General features: G+C 40.1%; 1 protein-coding gene across 5 annotated transcripts in view; it reads right to left on the bottom strand.

The window, feature by feature from the left end:
- The window catches only part of LOC140482128 (dual 3',5'-cyclic-AMP and -GMP phosphodiesterase 11A-like), a 424,709-nt gene that overhangs the window by 143,965 nt on the left and 258,907 nt on the right, over nucleotides 1–21,837 (bottom strand). For all 5 annotated transcript variants that reach the window (XM_072579133.1, XM_072579132.1, XM_072579135.1 and 2 more), the window contains 4 exons: nucleotides 12,315–12,447; nucleotides 6,433–6,508; nucleotides 3,036–3,103; nucleotides 453–545 (listed from right to left, as the gene is read on the bottom strand). In XM_072579133.1, coding sequence (XP_072435234.1) covers nucleotides 453–545; nucleotides 3,036–3,103; nucleotides 6,433–6,508; nucleotides 12,315–12,447 — 370 coding nt within the window. The remainder of the gene's footprint in view (nucleotides 1–452; nucleotides 546–3,035; nucleotides 3,104–6,432; nucleotides 6,509–12,314; nucleotides 12,448–21,837) is intronic.

The raw sequence follows: 21,837 nt of genomic DNA, 5'->3' as shown, positions 1-21,837 counted from the left end.
GAACAGATGCTGCTGTCAGACGTGCTGAGTTTCCCCAGCATCTTCTGTTTTTATTTCAGCTTTCTAGCATCCTCAGTATTTTGCTTAATATTGAGTGTTTAGCTCATTGCAATTTCTTTTCCAGGTGTGCATGCCTTAAGGAAGTTCTGTTCTTCTCTCCAACAGGATTCCTGTTTTAATCTTTCAGCTGAAGAAGGTTCATACTGGATTCAAACCATTAACTCTACTTTTGGCTTCACAGATGCTGCCAAACCTGCAGAGATTCTCTAGCACTTACTGTTTTTATTTCATTGACTGAAATGTTGCCACTCTATCAGCTCCTCCATGAAAGTACACATCCTTCATAAGTCCAGAGTGGTTTCCAGATGTGGCAATAGTTTACTCTGGTGATGTTATATATAGAAGAAAAATTATTGTTTAAGAACAATATATAAAGTTAAGTAGATACTTACATCAAGAGCTACAGATTGCTTTGCCCAGGACTTCTTCACTTGATCGTACATAATGGTATTGTTGATACCAAGGCCACAAAAGATTACAAATGCCTGCAACAAATATCATCAGAAACATTATTGAGAAAAATGTAAGTTCTACTTGTGTGATCTTTCTCTATAGTCAAGACTCTGTATTAATAATAATGGCTTTAAATGTTAAAGTCATTGCTGGACATGGCAATGTTCACTTGTATCACGTTGTATTCAGGTTGTGGCAAAAAAAGTCCCAGTGCAAAACTGTGGCATATCGCATAGTTACCTAGTTCTTCTCAATATATTGACCACCACTGCACTTCAAATTTATTTTGCCTGTTTTTCACCCACCTGATTTCACATACTATTATAGTCTCTGAAATTGTATTGCAGATTTTGAGGGTTAGAAGCTATTTTCTTGGTCGTTAAAAAATTATCTAATGAAAATAAAATCATATTCTAGAAAGCACAGCAGTAACTCATGCTTTTAAATATCTGCTGTCATGTCTAATGGTGAACACTTGTCCAATTCTGTAAACAGAATTGTTTACGTCAACATTTCTCCTATAAACTACCCCCGTAGAATGTTGGTTAACAATACAATTTTTGTGATTTTTCAGCAATCTGCAACTAAACCCACATACAGGGAATTAAAATGATCTATGGAATATGACAAATCTTAAAATTTTGGGTTTAACTTCTCAAGGGCAACTAGGGGTTGACAATAAGTGCATGCCCAGCCAGTGATGTCCACATTCCGTGAATGAGTAAAAGAAACACTATCCAGAATAAAAATTAGTTCTGAAACATTGGAAATGTTCCTGCTCAGAATTGAAATTCTTTATCAAATAAACTATAAATACTTTGCTGATGTATTAATGTCCTCTTACTTTGAAATATTTCCAACTTTTCTTTTCAAATATTGAATGCTTTGCAATTGCAAATTTAAATGATGATTGTTCACTGTAATAAGATGCTGTCACAAAATTAATACTTTTTAATTTCAAATATGATTACACCTATTAAAATGAAGTGTTTTATAACTTTATCACATCTTCTTACATTGGCACAGACAAATATTTAATAGTGCTGGTGTGCACATTTTGTAATTCTTATCTTTGGAATGATACAGCTTAATTAAATGCTAGCTTAAGTAAAGTATTTAAAATGGAATATTACATGTTCTATTTCTATCCAGATCCCTTCCCCTCCCAAAAACTTGTACTAGTGCATAACTGGAAATGGGTATGGCTTGCCAACTGATTTCCAGTATGTGCTAAAAATAAGTTTTTGAGGCATTTCACCAACTATGGGTATCACTGATAAGAGTTTACAAAAGTAAGCCCAATATATTAATTGACGTTTAAGCTTAAACAGTGAGCCCTTTGTGTTTCTCAGAAGTTAGAAGTCTAGACAGCAAATAAAATGTTCTTCATAAAAGCAAACAACGTTCTTCATGTGAGCAATGCTTTTACTACAATACAGTGCAATGTAATGCAACACTTTGCAGAACAATCAAAAATGGATTGAGAAAGAAAAATGAGCTTTACAAATCACGCAGAGCAAGGAGAGTTTAAACTGAAAAGATCACTGGAAACTTCAGCAGCATTTTAAAGCAGTGATTGAAAATCAATGCAGTGTCTGGAGTGAGTATAGCTACAGGCATTAAACACAATCACAAAAACTCTTTGTAAGAGCAACAGTCCCAAAGGGAAAGAGATCAGGCCAGATTTTTGCAGAATTGGAATGATTCTGGAGCCATTTAAAAATGCCAGATAGGACCGGACTCAAAGGCTTCCCACACTATTCCTGGCATCTTAAATTTACTTTGCTGTGTACTCCCAACCTGATCCTGTCAAACGGGAAGGTATTTCATAACCCACCCGCAATTTTTATGGATTTGGACCAGTTTCTCCATGAATCATGGTTCATGAATCTCAAATTAAACCATAGTTTGGACTCAGGAACTTTTTTGAATGGTAACTTCAAAGTGTTTTTTTGCCCCATCCATGTCAACCCAATGCCAACTCATGCTTCTCCCATCCCATATTAACTCATATTAATTCAATGCCTCCCACATCTCCATGTCTGTTTACATGTTACACACTATGTACAGAACAAATTAATCCTATAGTAACAAGAGTATGTGTGAAAAATGCTTTAAAAAATCATTCATGCAAAATTATTTCAAATACATTTGGCATTCCTATTGCCTATGATAGTACAATCAAATAACCCATTAAAGCATAATTTACAGAAATTTTAAATACTTTATACATCTTGGGCTTGTGAAAATAAATAATGAGACATTGACAAAAAAGATTGTAAAACAAAAACCTTAAAAAGAAAGGTTAATCAAAGTTGATTCTTTTCTGCACCTGTGTAATCAAACTTGTATAATTCTTCTGAGAGTCTGAGCTCTCAAACTTTGACTTCTTTTCAGGATATTATTCCTGGACAATTGTATGGGATTTTCCGGCTTTCAGTCTAAATTATGCCAATATATTTTTTATTCTAAAAAATACATAGTTTGTCTCAAAATAAGGAAATACTAATTGATTTCCTTACCTCAAACAGTCTCTGGTCATCATCATCAAATGGCTTCCCATCAAGCCTATTGAGGACCTGTGCCACACCTGAAAGTTAACAAGTTGTGAATCACAAACATAATAACCTGAAATCCTATTACTGAGTTACAAAATCAAAAGATAAATTGTCTTAATATGATGCATAAAGCAACTAGTATGAATATTATCATTTCTTGCAGACATTTTTTGATAAGGATCATACTATCTCTTTAAAAGGAACTCATTTTCTTTCGTTTCTCTTAGACAGCATATATTATTGAGAGATAGAATACTAGAAACCTAACGCAAGTAGGTTCTGAAAACATCAGCTGAGCACATGTGCAAGTGCAGAAAGTATTTTACCTTAGGAATATAGAGTCATATAGCATGGTCCAACTCGTTCGCACCAACCAAACATCCCAATGTGACTTAGCCCTATTTGCCAGCACTTGCCCCATATCCCTCTAAACTCTTCCTATCCATATATCCATCCAAATGCCTTTTAAATGTTGTAATTGTACCAGCCTCCACAACCTCCTCTCGCAGTTTGTTCCATACATACATGGCCCTCTGCATGAAAACATCAGCGGTCAAGGACATTTGGCCTCGGGTCTTCAGGTCTCCAAGGCGGACTTTGGGATACACAATAACACAGAGTTGCTGAGCAAAGGATGCTAGCCAAGTTCAATACCCATGAAGACGGCCTCAAATAGGATCTTGGGTTCATGAACACTACAGGTGACCACACACGCACTTTCCCTCTCCCTCTCACCCTCATTCGCACATACATATAAGTCTATATAGTGAAATTACATTTGCAGATTTGTATTTGCAGATACTTCTGCTTTGTTCAAAAACTCATGATCTGTAGGCAGTCAGTCAATGTGACAGTTTTAAATTCCTATTTTGGAAATAACAACAGTCTGACTCCAGATTTGAACAAGACAGACTCTAACCTCACACCTTTAATTCATTGTCTGAGCTGAGATGGCACTTTTTAAAAATATACTGATAAAATGTTAAGTTATCTTGGGGCACTAAATTCTGGGATTTACATATTAATCAATTGAAACCTGCATCCCCTTTCTAAGTGATTAAAGATTTCACAGCCATCTAGGTTTGTCGAAAACATTACATCAGTTGATCTTTTACTATAAATTCTGTGTCCTGTGATCCTGCCCCACCTGATGAAGGAGCAGTACTCCAAAAACTTGTACTTTCAAATGAACCTGTTGGACTATAACCTGGTGTCGTGTCATTTTTAATTTTGTCCACTCCAGTCCAATACCGGCACCTCCACGTCATATCCTTTTAAAATCTTTACCCTCTCATCTTAAACCTATGCCCTCTAATTTTGAACTCCCCATCCTAGGAAAAAGACCTTGGCTATTAACCTATCCATGCCCTTCATGATTCTATAAATCTCTATAAAGTGACCCATCAGCCTCCGACCCCCTAAGGAAAAATGCCCCAGTCCATTCAGCCTCTTCCCTATAGTGCAAACCTTCCAGTCCCAGCAACATCCTTGTAAATCTTTTCTGCACCCTGTCAAGTTTAACAACATCCTTCCTGAACAAGGACAATGAGAATTGTATGCAGTATTGTAAAAGTAGCCTTACTAATGTCCTGTACAGCTGCAACATGACGTCCCAACTCCTATGCTTAATGTTCTTACGAATAAAGTCAAGTGTGCCAAACACCTTCTTTACCATCCTGTCTGCCTACAACTCCACTTTCAAGGAACTATGCACCTGCAACCCTAGGTCTCTTTGTTCAGCAATATGCCCCTACCATTAATGGTATAAATATTGTCCTGATATCTTGTTTAAACTGTAGAAATTATATGCATGCTACTCGGTATAGCCACATTAAGATAGGGCTACATAGAGTCATAGAGATGTACAGCATGGAAACAGACCCTTCGGTCCAACCCGTCCATGCCAACCAGATATCCCAACCCAATCTAGTCCCACCTGGCCCATATCCCTCCAAACCCTTCCTATTCATATACCCATCTAAATGCCTCTTAAGTGTTGCAATTGTACCAGCCTCCACCACATCCTCTGGCAGCTCATTCCATACATGTACCACACTCTGTGTGAAAAAGTTGCCCCTTACGTCTCTTTTATATCTTTCCCCTCTCACCCTAAACCTATGCCCTCTACTTCTGGACTCCCCCAACCCAGGGAAAAGACTTTGTCTATTTATCTTATCTATGCCCCTCATAATTTTGTAAACCTCTATAAGGTCACCCCTCAGCCTCTGACGCTCCAGGGTAAACAGCCCCAGCCTGTTCAGCCTCTCCCCATAGCTCAAATCCCCCAACCCAAGCAACAACCTTGTAAATCTTTTCTGAACCCTTTCAAGTTTCACAACATCTTTCCGATAGGAAGGCGACCAGAACTGCACGCAATATTCCAACAGTGGCCTAACCAATGTCCTGTAGAGCCACAACATGACCTCCCAACTCCTGTACTCAATACTCTGACCACGGAAAGAAAACAAACTAAACGCCTTCTTCACTATCCTATCCACCTGTAGCTCCGCTTTCAAGGAGCTATGAACCTGCACTCCAAGGTCTCTTTGTTCAGCAACACTCCCTAGGACCTTACCATTAAGCGTATAAGTCCTGCTAAGATTTGCTTTGCCAAAATGCAGCACCTCGCATTTATCTGAATTAAACTCCATCTGCCACTTCTCAGCCCATTGGCCCATCTGGTCCAGATCCTGTTGTAATCTGAGGTAACCCTCTTCACTGTCCACTACACCTCCAATTTTGGTGTCATTTGAAAACTTACTAACTGTACCTTTTATGCTTGCATCCAAATCATTTATGTAAATGGCAAAAAGTAGATGACCCAGCACCGATCCTTGTGGCACTCCACTGGTCACAGGCTCTTCAGGAAAAACGATCAATTCCTGTACCATTCAAGGCGTGTATCAGCGCTGCTCCAACCCACCCTTTTAATCATTGGATTAACCATTTCTCACTTATTGGCTCAAGTGGGTTTTCATCAAACAGAATAGAACTGCCTGGAAGTAAATCAATCTTCAGTATTGCTCCACAATCAACTAATAGAAAGAGTATTCAAAGGAGGGAGACAGAACCAAACAGTCAGCTTTTCCTTTCTCTTTTCTTTGCTCTCCATTAGATGGAGGTACATTTAATTTTTGTATATTACTTCATTCTCACTTACACAACCTGGCTGTGAATTGCTGAAATGGACAGGAAATCAGAATGACAGAGAGGGCTGGAAGTTACACTATACTTGTCCCAGGGAATAGGTTTCTCTCTTTTGTTATTTCTCTCTTCAAGAACATGTTCATTTCACAAAAACGTATCAGATTAATTGCTGAAATAAAATTAAAACAAATTGAAGGAATCACTAAAGACATACCAATTATCTGATGGCCACTGTTCCATATTGGTACACAAAGAACTGAACGGGTGTGGAAGCCAGAAATCTGATCAGCCTAAATGCAAACACATACAAGCTCCTTTAAATGCTAAATTTGATAACAAAAGTAAGACTTCAATCCTAACTGAGTACTGATGGAACTGATGCATAGTGGAAATTAATCAGACAACAGGATTTCTGGCACTTTCAACAATTGGTATAGGAAGTCATCACTGCTGACTAAATTAGAAGAATAATTTACATACACATCCAAAATAGGTAAACATTAAGCAAGTAATAAAAAATACTATATAACTATCTCAGGTTTCATTGAGTATAAAGTTACCCTGGCATGTACATAGTTAAATGCATTCCTATGAGAATGTGCTGTAGATTATGGCTCTGTTTGTCAAGCAGTAATAAATGAGACATTAATACTGCATCAGTCTGTTATATGTTCTATACTTAGAGGTTAATAAGTTGCAAAGTACCTCAAGAAAAGAAGATCTTTATGGCTTTAAGGAGCAAATATGTCAAATCACTCGATAATATATAATGCTTGTCATCCCATTATGTGACCTTTTTGTACTGTGCAAAAGTTTATGGAGTAGGAAGGGATTATTCTGGAAAGTATAATGTTTCTAGACAATGTGGAGTCTAATTTAATTCTGCCCTAGCCATGTTGTCAATTATCTCAAGAGGGTTGGAATATAAAAGCACCATTGTGCTACTGAGACTTTATAAAGCTCTGGTTGTCCCCATTTGGAGTACTGTGTCCAGTTTTGGTCCCCACACCTCAGGAAGGACATACTGGCACTGGAACGTGTCCAGCAGGGATTCACACGGACGATCCCTGGAATGGCAGGTCTAACATATGAGGAACGGCTGAGGATCCTGGGATTGTATTCATTGGAGTTTAGAAGATTAAGGGGAGACTTAATAGAGACGTACAAGATAATACATGGCTTGGAAAGGGTGGATGGTAGGAAATTGTTTCCGTTAGGTGAGGAGACTAGGACCCGTGGACACAGCCTTAGAATTAGAGGGGGTAAATTCAGAACAGAAATGCGGAGACATTTCTTCAGCCAGAGAGTGGTGGGCCTGTGGAATTCATTGCCGCAGAGTGCAGTGGAGGCCAGGACGCTAAATGTCTTCAAGGCAGAGATTGATAGATTCTTGTTGTCTCGGAGAATTAAGGGCTACGGGGAGAATGCGGGTAAGTGTAATTGAAGTGCCCATCAGCCATGATTGAATGGCGGAGTGGACTCGATGGGCCGAATGGCCTTACTTCCACTCCTATGTCTTATGGTCTTTTCGTTGTTTGAGGAATTCACTGGTGTTGCTTCCAATCAGAAGTAGATGATGCATGAGAATGCGCAATACTGCAAAGAAGGATTAATTAGAAATAGGGAAATCAGTATATGAACAAATAATACAGAGCATAAAGCATTATGGTCAATTTTGAGTGCAATGCTAGCTAATCTTATTGCTCTCAGTGTCCTTGACTAGAGATCAGTCAGATGGGTTTTGTGCTCCTGATGCCTACCCCAGTTGCAGCAGTTGTATACATGTAGATGGGAAGAGGTCTGGGTTCGGCTCCAATTTTCCCCTTCCACACATAACACACATATCTGTTTATGTTGTTTCATTTCACACAAGCAGAATGACCACTTTACTGAGGTATTGGGTCGCATCAACACTCATTGAGCTACAATTAACATGAGTCACAGCTTACAGTATGAGAAGAGGGAAAATGGAAGGAGGTGTGTGTTCATTAAAAAACAGAACATTTGAAAAAATAATTTGATAATGGTCTTTCTATTTAACATTTCTACATTTAAATACCTTTCCATAGATCTGTGAATAAGATAACTTAAATTTTAAAAATTTCATTTTGAGGCTATTTTTCATTTAATTTCAATGTGGTTATGTGTACCCCTATGGACTGGAGTGACACGAGTACAGGGATAAATATAATATTTTTACATTGAGAGCAATATGAAATGTCCTGTTCCATTTACTGTCATCTGAACCTTCAGCATTTGGTGATTCCTAGATTTATGGCATTTCTATCTTGAAAATCAAATTGATGGGTGGAGAAATTTGAAATCGCAAGCATTGTTCAAGTAAAGTTGATGGAAATAACTTGAGTTTTCTTGGGATGAGACATTAGGATAACTATCTGTCATTAAGGAGGCCTGTAATCTCCTTCGGATAACCATGATGTAGAAATGCCGGTGATGAATTGAGGTGGACAAAGTTAAAAATCAGGCAAAACTGAGTACTGCAGACGCTGGAGATTAGATTCAAGATTAGAGTGCGCTAGAAAAGCACAGCAGGTCAGGCAACATCCGAGGAGCAGGAAAATCGATGTTTCAGGCAGGAGCTCTTTATCAAGAATCACACAAAACCAGGTTATAATCCAACATGTTTATGTGGAAGCACAAGCTTTCATAGCAGCGCTCCGAAAGCTTTTACTTCCAAATAAACCCGTTTGACTATAACCTGGTGTTGTATGATTTTAACTTTGTCCTTTGGATAATTAATAGATAATAATGTGATTTTTGCTTATTGTTAAACAGTAGGTTATTGTATACACTGTGGGAATATTTTTGCACAAACATTTGGTACCAATGTGTTATTAGATTTTGCTCCCTATTTCTAATTAATCCTTCTTTGCGGTATTGCGCATTCTCATGCATCATCTACTTCTGATTGGAAGCAACACCAGTGAATTCCTCAAGCAAATCATCCATATATTCTCCCTGCTGAACTGGAGACCAAGAGAAAATACTGCAGTAGATGAATGAATCAAATAAATAAAGGCAACTTTCCTTCTATTTTGAATGTGAGAAAGAATTTTGTTTTTTAGTTACACATGAATGTTTTAAAACAAGCTAGAAATTCCCACACAGGAATTCAAATGGCAGAAAATAAATCAATTCTGGGGTTCTTGTGGCAAAACGCTTCTGAGCCAGAAGGTTTGGATTCAAGTTCTACCTGCCCCAGATACATCATAGAATCCCAACAGTGTGGAGCAGGCCATTCAACCCATCAAGTTCACTCTGACCCTCCAAAGAGCATCCCAACCAGACACATCAACCCCCATCCCCATAACCCTGCATTTCCCATGGTTAATTCACTTAACCTGAACATCCCCGGACACTATGGGCATTTTAGCATTGCCAATACACCTAACCTGCACATCTTTAGATCTGTTGGAGGAAACCCAAAGCACCCAGAGGAAACTAATGCAGATAATTACCTGGAGGTGGAATCAAACCCAAATCCCTGGTACTGTGAGGCAGTGCTAACCACTGAACCACATTGCTGCCCCAGTGTCTGAACAGGCCAATTCAAAATACTTTGCAAATCAGTTGTAATAGACTACGTATGTGGCCAAGTACACATACATACATACATAGAGACGTAGGTGTTCTGTTTGTGTTACTGGCAGATAGAATTGATCGGAGACTCTCTGTAGTATATCGCATTAACCCTGGGAGGGATGAAGGCTCATTTCTTAAAAACCTTTCTTTAGATTCTGTTAAAATAGACTTTTAAAATTAATCCATTTAATATAAAAGGAATTGGAATTAGGTTCAAATTGATTTAGGTCTAGCATTTATTCTGAGCAGCAATTATTTGCTAAACCTATATTGAGTAGCTTGATTCTCATGATGAAGAATGCATCATGCAATAACTCCATATACAGTTATGGAAATATGTTTTAGAAACATAACGTGCTGCAGAAACTCAGCATACCTGATAGCATCTGAGGAGAGAAAAGCAAAGTTAACAATTTAAGGCAGATAACAACACTTCTTTCAAAACTGGTCATATTTAACATGAAACAATAACTTTGTTTCTTTCTCCACAGATGCTGCAAGATCTACTTCGTACTTCCAGCACTTTCTGCCCTTATTTCAAATTTCCAATGATAGCATTTTGCTTTCTTTATTGTGAAAATGTGTTTGGAACCTTCCTGCTAATTTTTTTAGCTGTTTTTGTTTAGGAATGAATGTGTCAAGGCTCATGGGATAATCTCAATTCAAATGGATTCACTTTTCCAAATACCAGTCAGTGAGTTTGTGAAATAGTGTGCATTTTCTTAGTTTGTGAACCAAGAAAGTGTAAGTTAAATGCTATAAATTAAATAGCATAGTGAATTAAACACTGACCTTTTATATCAAGGCAGCACTTACGCTCTTAGTTGGACATAAAATATCTCAAACACCAGTCAAAAAGTGCAGAGGCAGTCTGCCTGATGTTCGGCCAATATTTAACCTTCAACTAATATCACAAATAGACCATTATTACATTCCAGCTTATGCAAACTTGTAGTGTGCAAATTAATTGCTACAATTCACTACAGTATACTGGACAACACTTAAAACAAAGTAATTTACTGGCTATAAAGACTTTGAAGAATCCTTATGTCATGAAAACAATTCTAAAATGCAGGTTCTTTTTCTCAAGTGCAGTCTACATCAATGGCTTATCTTTTCTACCTGTGAGCTGTAAAAACATTGGCAGAGATAGTTTTGGCAATTTTAATCCAGTTGCTTGTGGCTATAATACAAAACTGGTACTAATTGGTAGTCTCGCTCAGATGCCACAGGATGGCAGGTCTGAAATGGAGAAACATTATGTTGATGCAGTAGTGGGTGCTCTTCTCAGCTTGAGGCTACAAGATGTTGTCAGGATAATAAAAAAACTTTATCGTGCTATCTGACCTTGGAGTGCTTGGTGATTTCACAGAAAGGCAGACACAGGAAGAGTTATTTTCAGTATAACCATTGCACATCTTGATGAGCACAATGGTTTGGGTTTTGAGGAGGGGGAGTGCATAGAAATTATAATTTAGTAATTTAGCACAGTGATCTTTTGCTATTTAATTTAAAATTTTGATGAACTTGATCCATAGAAGTTATCTTATACCATATGCCCAGAAATCATCGTAAAAGAACACATAGAAAATAGGAGCAGGAGAAGGCCATTCAGTCCATCCAGCCTCCTCAGCCTGTCAATGCAATCATGGCCGATCATCCACCTCAGTGTCCTGTTCCTGTTTTCTCTCATATCATTGATCCTTTGGCCCTAAGAACTATATCTCACTTTGGCCTCAACTGCTTTCTGTGACAGAGAATTCCACAAACTCACTATTCTGGGTGAAGAAATTTCTCTTTGAAAAAAATAACTATTCTCCTGTCACTGAAAAACTAGGAAGAAACCCATAGGCTGCTTCATTCCAGTGGCAATAATGTTCTGTTTATCCCCGTAATGTAGACATTATCAACTATTGTGAGCATTATGTAAAATTTGACAATGTGAGTAGCCTTTGCCAATGAGGATGTAAATAATGTTGTCATACCCATCATGATCTTTAAAATAATGCTTATTTTCAAGCATTTTAATAGGGCTTCTTTATTTAGATTGTTTTGCAAAGTGCAGCTAGTTTAGTAACCATTTTAATAAGTTTGCATGAAATTATTACAGTGGATTTGGATTAATTCTGTGGCATTAGCCTGTCAAAACTACTTTTATAACATCAGATGATTATATTACAAGACTACAGATGACAAGTTTTTCCCTGAATAATTTTACTCTTTAGTTTAACCTAATATTCCGGGGAAAACACCCATGAAAATGCAGGTTACATGTTCTTCTTAATATAGCAAAATCCTTCATTTGCACTTTACAGTGATTGGACCGCACCAATGTAGGGTGGAGCCTGACAGAATAACAGAGAACATTGTGAGCTATAAAAGGTTTGTACAGAAATAGACATGTTGCAAAATAGGATATCAGAAGCCACTCTCTTAAAATATGAGCATTTGTGCAGTCATGTTATTTGAGATCAAGTTTAAAGGATTACTCACTTCAGCGTCGAACCGTGGATCTTGATACGCATCACTGATGTTCACTGGGAGACCTGTTGAAGCTACAAGCTCAGCAATGCTGTTGTTAATTAGCCAATCTGAATAGGATGATTTTTCTATGCTGTCTTTAAAGCTTTTGAGGAATATAAAAGACACAGTTACTCTAAACATAACATACACCACTCACTTTAACTGTTGTACAGTTAAATTGGTCAAATTAGATAGACATTTATTCTTCCAATTAAATAGCAAGGGGATCAAATGTATTTAATCATCTTATTTCCTATGTACATCCACATTATGACTAGACTTAAAAAAGTGATGGAAGATGTCACCAACAAAGCTATCACCTGCATTTACGCATCAAAAACTTGTTCACTGATGCTCAATTTGAATTTTTCCAAGACCATTCATTTCTAAGATTCATTGCATTTTGGGACCAAAGTAGTTCAAAAAGAGCTGAATTTCAGACACAAAGTATAAATCAGCAAATTAGAATTTGAATGAATGAAGCATCAAAGAGCTCAAGTAAAATTGAAGTAAATGGGAATCAGAAGGGCAACTCTTCATTGATTGGAGTCAAACCTAGTACAGAGGAAGATGGTTGTGATATTTTTTGTTTATTCTCTCAGAAGACATTGCTGACTGGGACAGCATTTATCATCCATCCTAAAATGTCCTTGAGAAGATGGTGGTGGTGAGCTGTCTTCTTGAACTGCTGCAGTCCATGTGGTGGAAGTATATCTACAGTACAGTTAGGAAGGGAATTCCAGGATTTAGACCCAAGTGACAGTCAAGGAATTGTGATATTGTTCCAAGTCAGGATCGTATGTGATTTGCAGCAGCATTGTAATTGTAGGTGGTTCTGTTCCCACATATTGATGCTTTTGTATTTCGGGATGTTAGAAGGTGCAGGTTTGGAAAGAACGGTCAAACTATCCTTTGTGAGTTGCTGCAGTTGTACGTGTTGCCTTTATGTATTGGTGAGGAAGGGAGTGAATGTGGAAGGTTGTAGATGGGATTGCAATCAAGCAGGATACTTTATCTGAGATGATGTGGAGTTTCTTGAGTGGTGTTGGAACTGCAATCATCTCGGCAAGAGGGAACTATCCCATCAGACTGCTGACTTGTGCCTTGTTGTTTGTGGACAGGCTTTTTGATGTTAAGAGCAATATTCCCTCCAATTTTCTTTCTAGCTGTGTGGGCCTCTGAGTCCACATGTGGCAGTGACTTCCAGAATGAAAAGCCAATGCCATGATTGATGCATCGACACTAATTGTCATGCACAGAATCATGAACCAGCTGTACATTCATGCAGCTTAGAAGATTGTTGGCCAGGAGGTGAATTACTCACATGTGAATTCCTAGCTTTTGGCCTGCTCTTGATGTCATCGTATTTACTGTACATAGCTAGTTGCTCAATGGTAACCTGTTAGCATGTTGCTGGGGGAATTCAGCAACGGTCATACCATTGAATGTCAGGGGGCAGTGATTATATATTGTTTTGTTGATGAGCATCGCCTGTCACTCATGTGGCACAAACATCATTAGCCACTGATCATGAATGCTGTCCACGTCTCACTGTGTATCGACATCGACAGCTTCAATATCTGCAGAGTCATGAGTAGTGCTGAATATGTTAGAACAATCGACATCCCCACTTCTGACATTGTAATGGAGGAAAGCTCATCGAGGAAGCAGCTTAAGATGGTTTGGCCCAGACCAGTTCTCTAAGAAATGCCTGTGTTGAAGTCTTGAGATTGAGAATGATTGATCTCTAACCACCTTTCTTTATAATAAGTTTATTTGTAATGAACACAGAGTTTTCATCTTGACTGCCATTGATGCCAGTTTATATATGGCTCCTTGACACTATTCTCAGTCAAATACAGCTGTGATGTCAAAGGCAGTCAGTCTAACTTCACCTCTGGAGTTCAGCTCTTTTATCGATGTCTGGATTAAGGCTGTAATGATATCAAGAACTGAACGGCCCTGGTGGAACCCAAACTGAGTATCAGTGTGCAGGTTATTCCAAGCGCCACTTGATTGCACTGGTAATGAACTATTCTAACACTTTGCTGACAATCAATGGTACACTGATAAGACAGCAATTGGCTGGTTTGGATTTGTCCTGCTTCATGTGTACAGGACATACATGGGCAATTTTGCGTTGATTCCAGTTTTGTATCTCTACTGGAACAGCTAAAGGCCTGGCTGTTTGTGGAGTATTGATCTTCAGTCAGTGCTACTTCCCAAATGTGACCAAAGCCCATAGCCTTCACAGTATCCAATGCCTTTTTATCACATGAATCAAATTGGCTGAAGTCTGAATCTATGATACTGGGACCTCAGAAGGAGGCCAAGATAGATCATCCACTTGGATACCTCTGAGTGAAGCTGATTGCAAATGTTACAGCCTTATCTTTTGTCTTGAGGTATTGGATTCCTTTAATGTTAAGAATGAGGATACTCATAGCTAGGAATGCGTGAAACATAGAAATATAGAAATATCGAAGATAGGAGCAGGAGGAGGCCATTTGACTCTTTGAGCCTCCTTCACCACTCATCACAATTATGGCTGATCCCCCAACTCAATGGCCTAATTCTGCTTTCTCCCCAGAAACTTTGATCCCATTCGCCCCAAGTGTTACATGTAGCCGCCTCTCAAATATAGAACTGCAGAGCATAGTTCTGAACTGTTGGATTAGGATTATTGAAATCTGTCTGTTTGCTGTCTGGCATGCAAGTGGTCCCACTTGTGGCCTCACCAGTTGGAATTTCACTTTTAGGTAAATCTGGTGCTGTCACTGGCATGTCCCTTCTGCCTTTTCCATTACCATCAAGGGATCAACTCTGATTCAATGATAGAAAGGCAGGGTGGGGGTTTGTATGCCAGGCCAGGAGGTTAGATTATAGTTGAATATAATGCCCAGTTTTTGGAGACCAAACATCTCACGCCCTTCACAATGCTGCAAGATTATCACGGCGTCATGCTAAGTTTGGCCATCTCAAGCAACTTCATCAATAACACCTTCTCCATCACAGGGTTAGAGATTTCAGTGTTCAGTTCCAATCACAGATCTTCAGATAATGAAGCAATCCATGCCCGTCCACTGAAAGAACTGGATGGCACTCAGGCTGGAGCTGAAACATGGCAAATGGCATAGGTACTGCTAACATTCAAAGGTCTAACCACTCTTGTTAGCATTCAGAGGTTTGCCATCATTGAATACACCATCATCAAAGTCCTGAAAGTCACTTGACCAGAGATCAAGCAGGATAACCCAAACAAATACAGTGACTACTAAAGGTGACAGGCTGACTATTCTCCCACCAGTGACTCACTTCCTGAATCTTCAGAGCTTTTCCACTCTTACAGGGCACAGATTAGGAGTGTAATGAAGTCTGTGCCACAAGGCTGAGGAGAGGAGAATGCACAAGGTGCAAACGCTGGGTTTTGTGTCCTTGGGTGGCTGGGGCTGGGGGGTGGGAGTGAGAACAAGCTTACAGTTTTGCCTTTACCAGCAGGCTACCCCTCTCTGTCACAAGTTGCCTCAATGTCCTTGCACACAAAAATGCAGTTGGCAATCCATTCCAGGACAAAGTTCCAGTGCTCAGCATCTAATGTCCTGGAGCAAGACCCCGAGTTCTTGCAGGTATTCGTTTTGACAGGCTGCATTCAGGATGATGTGGTCTGCCCTCCAAGACAGACTCACTAAAGGACACATCAACGTGGCAGAATAGGGAGACCAGATGAAGTGACAGCTTCAGCAATAACAAGGCCCAGGGCACCTGGAATGTTAAGTTGGGCGGAGAGCAGGTAAAACTTGCTACCTTCACAGCCACTTTGGGTTCCTTCATGATATTAAAAATGGTGCCAGAATCATGGCAACAGTGGAAGCTTTACACTGTATTTTATTGTATTTTTCACTGTAAAACACACGTGACAATAAAATTATTCATGCATTCGTATTAATTTCTAAATTCCTTGGTCACTGAGTGAGTGAGTTAATGTATGAGAGTGAGTGAGTGAGTTAGCAAGTGAGCGAGAGGGAGGGAGTGCATAAGAGAGGGAGACAAAGAGAGCATGAGAGAACCCTGAGACTGGAAGTGAGCTGGACACACACAAGTCTCCTGCATTCCCACGAGGAGAAGAGAAAAAAAGACAAGGTTGAAAGGCATCAGTATTTACTGTGGAAAAGAATATGGAAGATATAGAAAGTATCGAAATAGATGGTGATACCTTGCAAAATGTCCATATTATAGAGGAGGAAGTGCTGGATGTCTTAAAATGCATAAAAGTCGATCAATCCCCAGGACCTAATCAGGTGTACCCTCGACCTCTGTGGGAAGCTAGAGAAGTGATTGCTGGGCCTCTTGCTGAGATATATGTATCATCGATAGTCACAGGTGAGGTGCCAGAAGACTGGAGGTTGGCAAACGTGGTGCCACTGTTTCAGAAGGGTGTTAAGGACAAGCCAGGGAACTATAGACCAGTGAGCCTGACCTAGTTGGTGGGCAAGTTGTTAGAGGGAATCCTGAGGGACAGGATGTACCGGTATTTGGAAAGGTAAGGACTGATTCGGGATAGTCAACATGGTTTTGTGCATGTGAAATCATGTCTCACAAACTTGATTGAGTTTTTTGAAGAAGTAACAAAGAGGATTGATGAGGGCAGAGTGGTAGATGTGACCTATATAGACTTCAGTAAGGCGTTCGACAAGGTTCCCCATGGGAGATTGATTAGCAAGGTTAGATCTCACGGAATACAGGGAGAACTAGCCATTTGGATACAGAACTGGCTCAAAGATAGAAGACAGAGGGTGGTGGTGGAGGGTTGTTTTTCAGACTGGAGGCCTGTGACCAATGGAGTGCCACAAGGATCGGTGCTCGGTCCTCTACTTTTTGTCATTTACATAAATGATTTGGATGCGAGCATAAGAGGTACAGTTAGTAAGTTTGCAGATGACACCAAAATTGGAGGTGTAGTGGACAGCGAAGAGGGTTACCTCAGATTACAATGGGATCTTGACCAGATGGGTCAATGGGCTGAGAAGTGGCAGATGGAGTTTAATTCAGATAAATGTGAGGTGCTGCATTTTGGGAAAGCAAATCTTAGCAGGACTTATACACTTAATGGTAAGGTCCTAGAGAGCGTTGCTGAACAAAGACACCTTGGAGTGCAGATGAATAATTCCTTGAAGGTTGAGTCGCACATAGATAGGATAGTGAAGGTGGTGTTTGGTATGCTTTCTTTTATTGGTCAGAGTATTGAGTCCAGGAGTTGGGAGGTCATGTTGCGGCTGTACAGGACACTGGTTAGGCCACTGTTGGAATATTGTGTGCAATTCTGGTCCCCCTTCTTCTGGAAGGATGTTGTGAAACTTGAAAGGGTTCAGAAAAAATTTACAAGGATGCTGCCAGGATTGGGGGATTTGAGCTATAGGGAGAGGCTGAACAGGCTGGGGCTGTTTTCCCTGGAGCGTTGGAGGCTGAGGAGTGACCTTATGGAGGTTTATAAAATCATGAGGGACATGATAGGATAAATAGAGAAAGACTTTTCCCTGGGGTGGGGAGTCCAAAGCTAGAGGGCCGAAGTTTAGAGTGAGAGGGGAAAGATCTGAAAGGGAACTAAGGGGCAACGTTTTCACACAGAGGGTGGTATGTGTATGGAATGAGCTGCCAGAGGAAGTGGTGGAGGCTGGTACAATTACAACATTTAAGAGGCATTTGGATGGGTATGTGAATAGGAAGGGTTTGGAGGGATATGGGCCAGGTTGGGATATCTGGTCGGCGTGGGCGGGTTGGATTGAAGGGTCTGTTTCCATGCTGTACATCTCTATGACTCTATAACCCATTTCTCAGCTTCATTATTGTATGGTCAAGGCCAGCTCAGAATGTACTACATCAGAGAGAAATGCAAGGTCAGCAGTTAGTTAAAACCAACCCAGGTCACCTTCTCCTTTCCTGGTAAACAATCTGGGCTTACTCCTTAAGTGAAAAGGCAAAAAATGCCTTATTCGTTAGCTCTGCTGCTTGACACTTTTAAGGGAAAGGTCATTTTATTATTTATTTTTTAAAGCTATCAAATTATTGCTTTGGCACTTTTTGCTGAGCAACTTGTTTTAACTATGTCTTCACTTTTTAGAAAAGCAATTCAGTTTAATATTTCAGGCTATAGAGATCAAGGCATTGAATTTATTCAAGAAAGAATAGATAATTGGTCATATTTAAAGGCATCATGAGGTGTGGGGAGAAAGTGGAACTCTAGCATTGAGGTAGTGGATCAGCCATGATCATACTGAATGCCAGAGCAGGCTTGATGGGACCATTAGCCTATTCTCGCTCCTAGTTTCTATGATTCAATATTGTGGTAAAACAGATCTCAGGCAGTTTCTGTTGGATTTCTTGACGAAGGGGAATGAACGGCTCGTGAGAAGTCTTACTGCCTTTTCGAGTTGAATAGCTCTGTAAAATTATTTTTGCTCAATAGAAACAATAAATGTTGAACATGCTCAGCACATCTGGTTACGTATGTGCAGAGAAAGGTCAGAGAGCCTCCATAAGAACCAGTGGAGATTGCGGACCTGAAGCAGTGACTCCATTTCTGTCTTCCAAGCTTGCTGAGCATTTCCAACATTTCTAAGTTATTTTTCAGATTTTCATCATCCTCAGTACATTGCTCTCCTATTAAAAATGTCCATGGTTGGAGGGGGATCTAAGATGGCGGCGATCTGAGAAGATCACACTGCACAGCTTCACATCGCAGCAGGAGCAGGACGTTCCTTTAACCCACCCAACCCAGGTCATCAGGATTTCTTGGGACATTGGAAAGATTGTGGAGCCCCAAGAAACATTTAAAAATTGACTTACCTGTATTTTCACCTGTCCAGAAATGCCTAAAAAGGGAGGAGGAGCATCTGAGGCCAGGCCTGCAGCAGCCTCAGAGCAGATTACTCTCCAGGACCTGGTGAACCAGCTCTCAAAATCTCGCAGGATATTGGGGAAACAGATTGAAGAGAAGCTGGCTCCAGTCTCTCTCATGCTGCAGAAACATGAGCAGCAGTTGGGAGTCCTGGAGAAGAGGACGGATGAGGTGGAGCACAGGGTCACAGTGGTGGAAGCTGATGACAGTTCATTCAAGGAAGAGATCCAAGCCCTGAAGACGCAGGTTCGTAATTTGCGTGACCAAGTGGATGATCTTGAAAACAGGAGCAGGAGAAAAAAACATTTGGATCATCGGTCTGCCTGAGGGTAAGGAAGGTGAGCGGCCTGCGGAATTTGTTGAAGATTGGCTTCTGAAATTCCTTGACTTGGAGACTGGCATGAGAGGATTGAAGATAGAGAGAGCTCACCGGGTCGCAGCACGGAGGTCGGGTCTGGGTCAACGCCCTTGTCCTTTCCTGGTGCGGTTCCATCATTACCGGGATAAGGAGAGAGTCATGGAGGCTTCCAGACTCAAGGGGAAGGATCCAAAGGCCCTAATTTACGAGGGATCGAAGATCATGTTTTTTCAGGAATTTTCAGCAGCGGTGATCCAGAAATGAAACTCGTATGAAGTTCGGCACAACATCGTGGGCCGAAGGGCCTGTTCTGTGCTGTATTGTTCTATGTTCTATGCGGCATTTGGATAGGTACATGGATGGGTGCTTAATCTAGGATAGAAGTTCGGCACAACATCGTGGGCCGAAGGGCCTGTTCTGTGCTGTATTGTTCTATGTTCTATGTTCTATGATGGTGTCAAAAGAAGATTGAAGGAGTTTGGGATTCAGTACTCCCTGAGATATCCGGCAGTGCTTCGGATCACCTTAGATGGATCCATGCATCTCTTTGACACATCGGAGAAGGCAAGAGACTTGGTGGACAACTAACCTAATTTAAACAATTGTAGTATGTATAAATATTGTTGCTTGGGTATGTGTTTATCATTCTGTAAAAGAAATGGAAGAAATCCGGTTGGAGCTTTGTTTTTCCCCCTTTTCTTTCCTCCATTGATAATAATTTGGTTCAAACTATGTCTGGTGGTGGTTAAGATGTACATTTTAAATTTCTAAGTTAGGACATAGCAAAGGATGGGTGGGGTATTTATTCCCCTTTTTTTATTCATATTGATATTCTATGGGGTGTTTATTCTTTTTAGTTTGTGCTTGCGATGCGACTCCAGCTGGGAGAAGTGAAGGTGGTTGAGGTGGTTAGATGCTTATTTATGGGCAGTTTGGGATGGGTAATTGCCCCCTCCGGGCAGGGGGTGAGTTCCCCTACTCAGCACTATTGGCGCTTTATATGTTGATTTGTTTTCTGGTTTTTGTTATTTTTTATTTTTAATAATTTTGTATGTTTGTTAAATGTAGTGGTTTTAGTTTATGTAGTTTTTATATTTGGTGGATCATGCAACACTAAGGCTCAGCAATTTGTGGTTGGGTTCCTCCTCTCTGGAATTTAAATGTAATTGCAGAAGATTATGGCTAATGATTTGATTAAATGTGTACCTGGAATATCAAGGGAAGTCACTCACCAATTAAGAGGAAGAAGGTACTCTTGAGTCTTAGAAAGGAGAAGGTGGATATTACTTTGTTACAGGAGACACATTTGGATGACAAGGAGCATCTGAAATTACTGCAGAATGGCTTTGACCGAGTTTAATTTTCATCATTTAATACCAGAAGTAGGGGAGTGGCTATATTGGTAAGGAAAAATCTCTCATTTAAATTGTTGGAATGTGTTAAAGACACATACGGGAGGTTTGTAATTCTTAAAGCCTTGATAAATGGGGAAGAATATGGCATTTTAAATGTTTATTGTCCCCCAGCTCATCCTCTTAAATTCTTGGTAGATGCTTTTTCTAAACTGATAAGTCTCAAGTCTCGGCACATTATTATAGGGGGAGATTTTAACTGCCTCATGGACTCCACAGTAGACTAAAGATCCCTGTGCACAAACTAAACAGTTATTGGGTTTGTGTGGAGAATTAGGATTGGTGGACGTCTGGAGGTGTCTCCACCCTACAGATAGGGATTTCATGTTTTTTTCCAATCCACATAGATGCCACACAAGGATTGATTTTTTTTCTGACCCCTGCGGTAACCCTGGATCTGGTGGCATCCTGTAGGACTGGTAATATTGCCATCTCTGATCATGCTCCACTGTACCTCATGGTTAAGATTAAGGATGTTACAGTGGATTCAAGGTACTGGTGAATGGACACCTTTATTCTCATGGACAGCAAGTTTGTGGAGTATTTCTCTAGGGAATTTCAGGCATTCCTGGACATCAACATAGGCTTGGTTGATAGCTCATCTGTTCTCTGGGAAACTGCCAAAGCTTATGCCAGGGAGTTAGTTATTTCATATTCCACCAGTAGGAAGTGGCAGAAGGGTGAGCAGCAACATCTGCTTGAAGCACGGTTGAAGGCAGCCGAGAAGGCCTATTTTGACAGACCCTCGTTGGTCAAACTACAGAGGATTACGGCACTGCGGTCTGCACTAAATTCCGTGCTCACACAAACGGCAAAGAAGGAGCTGGC

Source organism: Chiloscyllium punctatum, chromosome 10 (genome assembly GCF_047496795.1).
Source record: "Chiloscyllium punctatum isolate Juve2018m chromosome 10, sChiPun1.3, whole genome shotgun sequence".
Lineage (NCBI taxonomy): Eukaryota > Metazoa > Chordata > Chondrichthyes > Orectolobiformes > Hemiscylliidae > Chiloscyllium > Chiloscyllium punctatum.
Note: the sequence above shows the minus strand (reverse complement) of the source record. Positions and strands in the feature narration are given on the sequence as shown.